General features: G+C 40.0%; 1 protein-coding gene across 3 annotated transcripts in view; it reads left to right on the forward strand.

Moving 5' to 3' along the window:
- E23 (ABC transporter G family member E23) overlaps positions 1-12,819 on the forward strand; it is a 262,382-nt gene that overhangs the window by 222,360 nt on the left and 27,203 nt on the right. For all 3 annotated transcript variants that reach the window (XM_076304081.1, XM_076304083.1, XM_076304082.1), the window contains exons 3-4: positions 2,294-2,454; positions 6,589-6,758. In XM_076304081.1, coding sequence (XP_076160196.1) covers positions 2,294-2,454; positions 6,589-6,758 — 331 coding nt within the window. The remainder of the gene's footprint in view (positions 1-2,293; positions 2,455-6,588; positions 6,759-12,819) is intronic.

Here is a 12,819-nt window from a genome sequence, read left to right on the forward strand (position 1 = left end):
CGCGATAAATGGTCGAAACCTATCGCGAATTGATGACCCGACGCGTCGTTGTCAACAGATAACGTAGTACTACGTGTTACGCAGACGGACGCGTCGAGTCATCAATTTCCGATAAGATGACTCTACTCGCGCGAAGCGTTACGGTATCTGTTGCAATATTATTAACCGCGATTCGAAAAATATCTTCGCGAACCGAGCGGCTATAAATATCGCCCGCTGTAAATATTCGAGAACACCGAGACGATGTTTCTCGTTTCCTTGTTCATTTTTTTCTTCTTCTTGGAATCAATGCAACAATGATCCCAAGAGTGCCAGATATCGATAGGGAACGATCGATGGCAGTTTTAAGAACTGTTTTCATATTGACGCGGAAGGGTAGTCCGCTACAACGGTTTGGATATTTTTCTTTTGTATTTTTTCTAGTCAGTTCCAAGTCGAGAACTCGAGAGTCAGTTCACGTCAAGGCATATCACTGTATACTTGTTTATTCGGACTTTATATTCTCATATGTACAAAAAATTTACTATTGGATACGTGAAATCCCTGTATATTATAATAAATTACATATTATATTCTGAACTTTACAACACTTCTTCTTCTTCAAAAAGAAAAATATTTCGAACGAGTGCAGCTATCGTTCGTTCACGTCAAGGCATATTACTGTATACTTGTTTATTCGGACTTTCTATTCTCATATGTACCAAAAATTTACTATTGGATACGTGAAATCCCTGTATATTATAATAAACTACATATTATAATCTAAACTTTACAACACTTCTTCTTCTTCTTCTATAAAAAGAAAAGTATTTCGAACGAGTGCAACTATCCTCCGCCACGGGGGAAGAGTTCATATGTACAAAAACTATTCTACTGGATACGCGAGATCCCTGCATATTATAATCTGAACTTTACAACACTTCTTCTTCTTTAAAAAGAAAAGTATTTCGAACGAGTGCAGCTATCTTCCACCATGGGGGTAGGGCTCATATGTAGAAAAACTATAATACTGAATATGCGAGATCCCTGCATATTATAATCTGAACTTTACAACACTTCTTCTTCTTCTTTAAAAAGAAAAGTATTTCAAACGTGTGCAGCTCGTCTACCACGAGGAAAGGGTTCATGTATACAAAAACTATACTACTGAATACGTGAGATCCCTGCATATTATAATAAACTACACATTATAATCTGAACTTTACAACACTTCTTTTTCTTCTTCTTCTTCTTCTTCTTTAAAAAGAAAAGTATTTCGAACAAGTGAAGCTATCGTCTGCTACGGGGGTAGGGCTCATATGTAGAAAAACTATAATACTGGATACGCGAGATCCCTGAATATTATAATCTGAACTTTACAACACTTCTTCTTCTTTAAAAAGAAAAGTATTTCGAACGAGTGCAGCTATCTTCCGCCACGGGGAAGGGTTCATATGTAGAAAAACTATACTACTAAATACGTGAGATCTCTACATATTATAATAAACTACACATTATAATCTGAACTTTACAACACTTCTTTTTCTTCTTTTTCTTCTTTTTCTTCTTCTTTTTCTTCTTTAAAAAGAAAAGTATTTCGAACAAGGGAAGCTATCGTCTGCTACGGGGGTAGGGCTCATATGTAGAAAAACTATAATACTGTATACGTGAGATCCCTGCATATTATAATAAACTACACATTATAATCTGAACTTTACAACACTTCTTTTTCTTCTTTTTCTTCTTCTTCTTCTTCTTTAAAAAGAAAAGTATTTCGAACGAGTGCAGCTCGTCTACCATGGGGAAAGGGTTCGTATATACAAAAACTATACTACTGAATACGTGAGATCTCTACATATTATAATAAACTACACATTATAATCTGAACTTTACAACACTTCTTTTTCTTCTTCTTCTTCTTCTTTAAAAAGAAAAGTATTTCAAACGAGTGCAGCTCGTCTACCACGGGGAAAGGGTTCATATATACAAAAACTATACTACTGGATACGCGAGATCTCTACATATTATAATAAACTACACATTATAATCTGAACTTTACAACACTTCTTCTTCTTCTTTTTCTTCTTCTTCTTCTTCTTTAAAAAAAAAAAGTATTTCAAACGAATACAGCTCGTCGAAGCTATCCCCCGCCACAAGAGAAAAGTTCCGTTGTGAAGCTCGTCGTGCAACCCCGTCAAAGAGACGTCGTACCGATTTGAAAACGTAGACGAGGACACCGGTGTCCGTCCCGATAACGAAGAAGAGATTTATCGAACCGGCCAATTCAGCGTTTCTGGTCTTTTGTCTGTTGCAGAGTGGAAAGCTCAGCGTTGCAGTTGGTGTACCCGCTGGATTCTCGTCCGGTGCAGCTAATCTTCCGGGGGTTGCAGGTGGTCAAGGAGAAACGAGCCCTCCTCCGAGATGTCTCGGGCGTCGTTAAGCCCGGCGAGCTCTTGGCCGTCATGGGTCCTTCAGGTACGACGCCATCGATAGATTAAGAATTCATTTTTCCTTTCTTTTTTTTTTTCTTCCCTCCTCCGTTTTATTTATTTATTTTCCTTATCTCCTCCTTCTCCCGTCGGGTAAGCCTCCAATTTCAAGACAGATTGGCTATCGAGCGAGCGTACACGCGCAGTGGGGGGATTTTCTGTCCATTCCGCTCGAATTGATTCGAGCCAGATCGTGAGATCGTCGCGTGGATAAACTCGGGTCGATGGAAACGCTTATCTCGGTAAATTTTATTTGTCGAGGATTTACGTTTTGCCTCGGAGGCGATCCGCACGGGTACACGGATGGACTTGGGCTACGGATCAGCTCGGTAGATTGATTCTGCTGGGACGACGTCGTACAGGTGGATGTCGCGTACACGCGTGTGAGTACCTCGAGCGGGTAACGCGAAACCTCTTGGAAACTATCGATGAAGCGCTCAACGTGATTCCGTACGAGAGATGATGGTACACTTTGTAACGAGATTCGCTGATAGATCGATGTTCGATCCTTGACCCGTTCGTCCTCGAAGGATAACGAGGGTTGTTGCGTAGTTTCGCGGAGATCGGATACCTAGAGGTGTCTCGATCGTTTTTGATATTATTTTTAGAGGGGATACGACGCGATTCGTGTTGCAAAGTATCACCAACCGGTGGAAAACCTTCTCTCAGGCTCGTGCGTTTGTAAAATGTTCGCGATAGCATCGTTCGCGTAAAATTAAAAGATACACGTGGTCCCAGATACGCGAATATTGATGGTGGAAATATTTTGTTTTATCATTGTAAATCTGAGGCCGTGCACCGTCTGGGAACGAAAGGGTTGAGCTACGATAGGACCGTGCTCTTAAATCACACAAGAGGGAACACGTATCGCGCACGAGCGCGTATCGTCTCGCGCTCAAAGCTCCGCGGCGCATTCCACGAATTCGCTCGGACACGCACTTCGCTGGAAACCGATCCTCGCATCCCAGTCACTCGATCTCTATCCTAAACACTTATCGTTCACGCTCGACGCGTGAAAAGTTTATTCAACCCGACGTTACGTAGCGGCTCACGTTTTGCAACGCGATACGTCGCCGTGGCATGAAAATGTTGATCAGCGGGATCAACGTTCCACCGGTTCGACGTACGCGATTCTTGACCCACTGGCGGACATAGAAATTGGGGCTGGAGCTACTCGAATACGTGTACTCGATCGTCAAGAATGAACCTCGAATAATTCGGTTTTCGAATACTGCGAATAAACTTCGAATTATACGGTATTTGAATGTTGCGAATAGTTTCGAATAATTCGGTATTCGAATACTGCGAATTAACTTCGAATAATTCAGTATTTAAATACTGCGAACAAACTTCGAATAATTCGATATTTGAATACTGCGAATAAACTTCGAATAATTCGGTATTCGAATGTTGTGAATAGTTTCGATTAATTCGGTATTCGAATGCTGTGAGTAAACTTGGAATAATTCAGTATTCGAATGTTGCGAATAAACTTCGAATAATTCGGTATTTGAATGTTGCGAATAAACTTCGAATAATTCGGTGTTTAAATACTGCGAACAAACTTCGAATAATTCGGTATTCGAACACTGCGAATAAACTTCGAATAATTCGGTATTTAAATACTGCAAATAAACTTCGTATAATTCGGTATACAAATACTGTGAATAAACTTCGAATAATTCGGTATTTGAATGTTGCGAATAGACTTCGAATAATTCGGTATCCGAATGCTGCGAATAGACTTTGAAATATTCGGCATTCGAATGTTTTGAATAAACTTCGAATAATTCAGTATTTAGATACTGCGAACAAACTTTGAATAATTCGGTATTCGAATACTGCGAGTAAACTTCGAATAGTTTAATATTCCAATGCTACGAATAAACTTCGAATAATTCGGTATTTAAATACTGCAAATAAACTTCGTATAATTCGGTATACAAATACTGTGAATAAACTTCGAATAATTCGGTATTTGAATGTTGCGAATAGACTTCGAATAATTCGGTATCCGAATGCTGCGAATAGACTTTGAAATATTCGGCATTCGAATGTTTTGAATAAACTTCGAATAATTCAGTATTTAGATACTGCGAACAAACTTTGAACAATTCGGTATTCGAATACTGCGAGTAAACTTCGAATAGTTTAATATTCCAATGCTACGAATAAACTTCGAATAATTCGGTATTTAAATACTGCGAATAATCTTCGAGTAATCCTGTATTCGAATACTACGAGCTTCCAGTATTCGAGTATTCCAGTATCCCGATTCGAATAAGAAAGTATTATACATTTGCACTATTCGAGTAATGCACTCCGAGTAAGACAATCGATACATTTTATAATTAAATGTAAAGAGATTCGAAATCAACATCTATTTTCGACCGATTTTTATTAAAGATACGTCGATAAATTATTTCACCAACGAGAAGAAATTACACCAGACGATTATTCAGTAGACGAGTATTTTTGCATATCGAGGACCTGAATTTTTGTACACGCTTATCTCGAGAGAAAATTTTGCCCCGTTGTTTTTCGAATTTTTCTTCGAAAATTGAAATCGTTCCTCGATCGCGGCGCCGCGCGTCTTCTATCTTTAACCGCGACGCGCCCGCGCCGTAACGAGACGCTTGCGTCCCTCCTGGCGATATTTATCGCGAGATTCCTCGTCCCCCTCGATACTCGTTTAACAAGCCCGCGCTCGCGCGCGCGCGCGCAACCCCTGCGAGCACGCGAGTGCAAATCATCCGGTGCTTTGCTGTTTCACGGTTTGTCGTTAATGTCGCGTCCAACGAGCCCGCCGGTGCATTCGCCGCCTGTATATCTCGGGCCAGCCATGCGAAACGATTCTAGGAATAAAATGTACCATTCCAGCCCGCGTTCCGGTTGCAACGTTGACTCGGGGGCGCCATTGAAACATGGTCTCGTCTTTGGAACCGAATAGGTGAATCAGTCTCGCCTCTTGAAATTGTGTAGAGTGACTTAGACCTTGAGGTTCGAACCTGCGTGTAGCTTTTCAACGATGAACACTCGCGAGAATATTTTCGATTGAAATTCAACTTCGAAAGGGCTGTACTATTCGTGAATTATTGAAATCTAAATGATAGTCTCGATCTATAGTATTTGTGAATTATTTAAGTCTGGATGGTACTCTCGATTATAATATTCGTGAATTATTTGATTCTAGATGGTGGGCTCTACTATAGTATTCGTGAATTATTTGATTCCAGATGGTAGTCTCTACTATAGTATTCGGGAATTATTTGACTCTAGATGATAGTCTCGACTATAGTATTCGTGAATTATTTAACCCTAGATGGTAGTTTCGACTATAATATTCGTGAATTATTTAACTCTAGATGATAGTCTCTACTATAGTATTCGTGAATTATTTGATTCCAGATGGTAGTCTCTACTATAGTATTCGGGAATTATTTGACTCTAAATGATAGTCTCGACTATAATATTCGTGAATTATTTGACCCTAGATGATAGTCTCTACTATAGTATTCGTGAATTATTTGATTCCAGATGGTAGTCTCTACTATAGTATTCGTGAATTATTTAACCCTAGATGGTAGTCTCGACTATAATATTCGTAAATTATTTAAACCTAGATGGTAGTCTCGACTATTGGTATTCGTGAATTATTTAACTCTAGATGGTAGCCTCGACTATAATATTCGTGAATTATTCAACTCTAGATAGTAGTCTCGACTATAGACCTAACCCAAACCTAACCCAGACCTAACCCAGACCTAACCCAGACCTAACCCAGACCTAAGTCAGACCTAAGTCAGACCTAAGTCAGACCTAAGTCAGACCTAAGTCAGACCTAACCCAGACCTAACCCCAAATGGTAGTCTCGACTATAGACCTAATCCAAACCTAACCCAGACCTAACCCTAAATGATAGTCTCGACTATAGACCTAACCCAAACCTAATCCAGACCTAACCCAGACCTAAGCCAAACCTAACCCTAAACAATAGTTTCGAATACAATTATTCTTCTCTCCAGCAATGAAACCATGAAAATATTCTAGACGTAAGTTTATAAATGTTTAATTCGTTCCACAATGTATTATTAACGGTATACTTGATTCTTTTTCCCAGGTTGCGGCAAAACCACATTGCTGAACTGCCTGTCGGGCCGTGTGGGCCTCGACGGGGGTGAAATCTGGCTGAATCGCGAGAGGCTGACGAAAAGATGGCGCAGAAGAATCTGTTATGTGCAACAGCAGGACGTTTTCTTCCCAGATCTCACGTTGCGGCAGACCCTCGAGGTGAGTCTTTGTCCCCACGCGGAGTCCTCTCATTTGTGAAAATGACATTTTTAATAGCTCGTGAAATTGAATGGCGAAATAGGACCGCGTGGAAGCGTTACGAAAGAATAGGAATCGTATCGTTTCGGTCGACCAGCTGGAATATATTCTCTTCGTAATAAAGTCTCCTATAAAATGTACAATTTCCATAAAACGTTGTAAAATTGAACATCAAAACGACAATGGTCTGTACGGTTTCTTTTATATTATTCCGTGGATCAATAAATCCCCAAGACGGCTGCGTAAAAAAAAAAGAAAAAAAAAAAACGAAAACTTCGTCGTGGGTTCAGTGTTAGCAGACTTGTTTAATAAGACATAGCAACGGCCATAAAACCTCGCACGTAACACCGAGTCCGATAATCCTGTTAATAAAAAAAAAACAAAATTCGTTCGTTTCGCAACGAATCTTCTTAATGTTTACGATCGTCTCGTAAAATGGTTATAGATACAAAGGTGACCTCTATTCGTTAAGATTCGACAAGTTAACCGCGATAAACCTATATCGAAGAAACCGAGAAGGTTCTTAATAAAAAGAAAACAAAATTGTTAATTTCTCTAATAGACAATTTTGGTAGATGGTTCACGACCCGTAGAACCACACAGTGTCACTTGAAGTGAATAACGAAGAAAGAACGTTTCTTTGGTAGTAAGACCGAGTAAACGCGCCACTTCACTCGGATTCGCAAGTAGAAACGGACGAGCATGGTCAGACAGCGCGCGACACAATACCTTGGCGCGCTAGTGCAAAGAAGGGAAAAATGCAAACCATGGTCAGACATACACAGGTCATCGTCGACTCTTGAATAGGTCCATTCGAATAATTTAATACTCGAATATTCGACAGGTAGTCGAATGCTACGAACGTACAACGAATACTCGAGTACTTAAACTTCTTTACTGTACACATAGAAGTAATATTACACACAAATATATAATAGAAAAGAATTTAGCAGTGTGTACTATACGACAAAAATGAATTTTTATTTACGAAAAAAAGTACAGTCTCGTCTTTCAGCTTACACGTGTTACAATTATAAATATTTGTATTCGTACAAACAGTGTTCGAGTAGTATTCGAATTGTATTCTAATTTCATTCTAATTGTATTCGAATTGCATTCGAATTGAATTCTAGTAGGATTCGAATTGGATTCTAGTAGGATTCGAATTGTATTCGAGTAGTGTTCGAATTGAATTCTAGTAGAATTCGAATTGTATTCGAGTAGTGTTCGAATTGAATTCTAGTAGAATTCGAATTGTATTCGAGTATTATTCGAATTGAATTCAAGTAGTATTCGAATAGTGTTTGAGCATTGTTCTAGTAGTATTCGAGTAGTGTTCGAATTGTACTCGAGTACTATTCGAATTGTATTTGAATTGAATTCGAGTAGTATTCGAATTATATTTCCCCGAATATTTGAATAACGAATATTCGTATAGAAAAAACTTCCAGAAGTAATAAAATTGCCCAAATTGTTAAATTCTTCGAAATAATAATGAAACTCCGATTCGTTTGACGAATAGAATACGTATACAATAAGTGTCGATATATATGTTTAAGCTGGCGTGCACGGAACGATAAAAGGTAACCGAAGTGCATTTAAAAATGCTATTGTAAAAATGTGACCCGAAACGGGGCGGCAGTAAATGTGCTAATTGGAGCTCGGTAATTTTTGTATTTATAACGTTGTCATTGTTAGCCAAGTTAGCCGCGTGTCTATGGGCGTCGTGACGCGCGAACCGAATAGGAAGCCGGCGTTCGAGTTTCGCGGCCGGGGATCGAAGAGTTTCCTCGTTTTCCGGGAAAATCGCGCGGCAACCGTGCCAAGTTTATCGCGCGAAATTTACGAAGGCCCGCGGCTGAAAATTAGGAGGACAACTCGCGCGGTGGGATACGCACGGAATGCGGGCCGAAAGCCAACGAGCTTCGTCGCGTTTCGAGGATTTAAGCGCGGAGCGGATTCGCGCGCGATCGCCTGCTCCATTCAGCCTGGAAGTAGCGTTTCACGGACAATGGTGTTTGCGTAAGAAAAATTTAGAGATTAATTGTCCGGTGAGAAAACTCAGTAATATCGTCGTAGGATCGGTGGATGTCATTGGTAAATATTAGATCGAATTGTATTCAATCGTATTAAATTTTTTTTTCTTTGTATTATATAGATGTAGATTAGTAAAATTTATCTGGAATTTTTAGAGCTACCACTTTCACAAATACCGATTGAGTCATATACATGTCTCTAGGATCGATAAGACTTTCTGTCTATGAAGGTGCTGTATGTAGAAAAAACTTTCTCCGCGCATAATGCACGTACCGTTTCCCCGATTTAGATAAAAAGACGTGAGTTAAATTTCATTCAAAGTATAGTTGTAGCTTTCTAACTGTTGTGGTTTCTACCTCTTCGACCGTCCAACGCTTTAACTGTATACCGCTGTATTTAAAAGAGAGAAAGTCGAGTGTATACGACGTTGGTTAATCTTCAAGATGGCTATCTACTTCTCTAACTGTCGCTGCCCGGTCCCGAGGCTGCGACAGTTACAGAGACGCCACCGTAGTCCAGTTTCCCTCTGGCCGAGAGACGAGCGCCGTACACGCGGCAAAATATCATCGACCGCCACTTTCTCTCTCCGCATAACGGATCCTCTTGTGTAACGGACTCGGGCGTCGAGAAAATGGCACGTCCGTCCGCGTTGGTTGCTGGCGCAGGGTGTGTCGACCACGGCCCCGTCGATCCTTTAAAGCCGCGTGCACACGTGCGACCGAGTCTCGTGATGCAACCAGATCGTGTCTGGCAACTAGAGCTGGGACTACTTCTCGAAGTTTTTTCTATACGAATATTCGTTATTCAAATATTCGGGGAAATATAATTCGAATACTACTTGAATTCAATTCGAATACAATTCGAATAGTACTCGAATACTACTCGAATATTGCTCAAACACTACTCGAATACTACTCGAATTCAATTCGAATAGTACTTGAATACAATTCGAATTCTACTAGAATTCAATTCGAACACTACTCGAATTCTGCTAGAATTCAATTCGAACACTACTCGAATTCTACTAAAATTCAATTCGAATAGTACTCGAATACAATTCGCATTCTACTAGAATTCAATTCGAATGCAATTCGAATACAATTCAAATGCAATTCTGATACAATTCGAATGCAATTAGAATACAATTGTAATACAATTTGAATACTACTCGAACACTACACGAACACTACTTAAACACTACTCAAATACTACTCGAATATTACTCGAATACTACTCGAATACAATTCGAACACTTGGGTACGTTCGAATCTCTCGACTATTCGACTGTCCGAATCCTAGAGTATTCGAATCTTCGACTATTTGAATCCTCGACTACTCGAATTCTCGAATATTCGAAAATGTTCTGCCCTGGATACAAATACTTGGATATTCGTAGTATTCGACGAACAGTGTGCAACGAACTATAGTCCATCGTTCTTTTATAAATTTCACTTTACGTTCACATTTTTTTAAGCGTGCAAATTCATAACATATTCTTAATCGTCACGGCCGTGCTTCGCCCTCGAAAGACACTTACTCCCACATTAGCCGGATTTCCGTTCCTTGTACTATGTAATGGTTTCGCGCAGCAGAATTACAAATCTGCGGCTAAGAATGCCGGAAGTCGTGAGTCATTTAGTCGTCTATTTTACATCGATTTAAGTGAACCCGACCATATCGAAAACTATCATCGATCTTTCGTATTGGCACATTATTCCATTGAAGATCGAGACGGAATCATTAATCGAGAATATAATAGAATTTTTTATAGACCACCTAGGGTGAACCGATATCCTTCGATTTCTCATTGACTTTGCACTTTGAATTTTTAAACGAACCTCGCTACGTCTACTTTTATCAACGTTCCAATACTTATTCGAATATTTTACAGATCTTCGAATACTTATTTCGAATATCTTTATTCATTATTCGAGTACTACTATTCGAAAGTATTCGAGTACCATTATTCAAATATATTCGAATATCATTATTCGAAAGTATTCGAGTACCATTATTCGAATATATTCGAATACCATTATTCGAAAGTATTCGAGTACCATTATTCGAATATATTCGAGTACCATTATTCGAAAGTATTCGAGTACTCGATTACACAAAAATTCGACTCGTTGCCCGTGCTCCAGTACGATTCTCAGTGCTGTCGCTAAATCCATTCCGCACCAAGACGGTTAATTATTTCTCTCCAACTTTGCAACACTTCCAGTGAACACTTGATTGCGAACTCTTCGAATCAAGTTACCATGTTCAACTGGAAAACGCCTAGCCGTCGTCATTCCTGATAAAATCGTGCGTCGAGCGGTCGAATCTGTGTCAGAGTTTCCCGCCAACTTTTCAAGACACTTCGCAAAGCCAAGCGTACGAAATTGAATCACTCATTTCCCTGGAAATGTTAGTTAATTACGTTGCTTTATTTTATCACTTAGCGTCACCTTTGAGAAGCAAGCGACGAACAATTTGCGAACAAATACAACCAAATTTTGTACCAACTTAGTAATTAATCTCTGCGAAAACAACAATCGCGTCTAACATCGACCCAATTTTCACAGTCTCGTTGATCGTTTTCCTATTAGAATATTCAAAATAACCCATAAAATTTCAAAATATCATTAAAGAGACAAAATTCGTCTTTAATTCTTCCACAATACTCTACAACCAGTGCTACCCAAATCCTAAAAATATCGTTCCAGAAATTGATTCCAACATCGACCCAATTTCCACAATCTTGACGGTCGTTTTCGCGTTAGAATATTCAAAATAAGCCATAAAATTCTAAAATATCTTCGTAAGCGACAGGATTCGTCGTTGTTAATCTCTCGATAATAGCCAGCGAACTGAAATCCTAAAAATATATGCATCGAAGGAACACCGAATTGAACGAGATGGCGAGGGCTTTACAATTTGAGGTGTCGTCGGAGAAAGCCGGGTTACGCGTATTTTCTTTGAAGACGCGGTGCATTTCGACCGCATTGCGGTGGCCCTTCCGCGTGTCTCGCGCGGTGACACACCGTCAAAACGGAGACAAAGCCCACAAGGGAATTCTAAAGAGCCGCCCGAGGCGGGCTTGTGTTTTCCTTCGATTCCACGGGTGCACCGCGCCGCTCGCTCGTTCCACCGAATTATCGAATGCGCGCGAACACGTTCGGCCGCGTCGTCGTGGAAAGTCCGTGCACTACGTGCAGAATCGCGCGCGGCCGATGGTGGCTCGTTCCCTATCCGTGTCGTTCAACGACAAAGGTGTGGCACTCGTTACAGCCGATTTCGAGTTTCCTCCTTCGCTCGAGGACCCGTGCGACGGGGGTACCGTGTGATCGGTATGTTTCCCTTTCTTTCGCAATCGACGTGGACAGATTTCCTGGAAACGTATGAATGACGCGTTACAATCTCTTTCCATCCGAGATCTACTCGTACTCGTTCGAGTAGAACCGGTAAATCATTTGAGTAGACGCTCGAATAATCAGTTGCGCAATCGACGGTGACAGATTCCCTGGACGTGTAAGAACACGCGTTTTTATTTGTTTTCTTTAAGGATATACTCGAGTAGGTTCTGTAAATTCTTTGAGTAGACGCTTGAATAATTAATTACGCAATCGACGGAGACAGATTCTCTGGAAATGTAAGAACACGCGTTTTTATTTGTTTTCTTTAGGATATACTCGAGTAGGTTCTGTAAATTCTTTGAGTAGACGCTTGAATAATTAATTGCACAATCGATGGAAATAGATTCTTGGAAATGTAAGAATAACGCGTTCTAATCTCTTTTCATTCGAGATCTACTCGTTCGAGTAGACTTTGTAAATTCTTTGAGTAGACACAGATTTCCCGAAAATGTAAAATTGACGCGTTCCAATTTCTTTTCATCCAAGATCTACTCGTACTCGTTCGAGTAGACCCGGTGAATCATTTGAGTAATCGCTCGAATAATGAATTGCACAATCGATGGAAATAGATTTCTGGAAACGTAAGA

Source organism: Ptiloglossa arizonensis, chromosome 2 (assembly GCF_051014685.1).
Source record: "Ptiloglossa arizonensis isolate GNS036 chromosome 2, iyPtiAriz1_principal, whole genome shotgun sequence".
In the NCBI taxonomy this organism is placed as follows: Eukaryota; Metazoa; Arthropoda; class Insecta; order Hymenoptera; family Colletidae; genus Ptiloglossa; species Ptiloglossa arizonensis.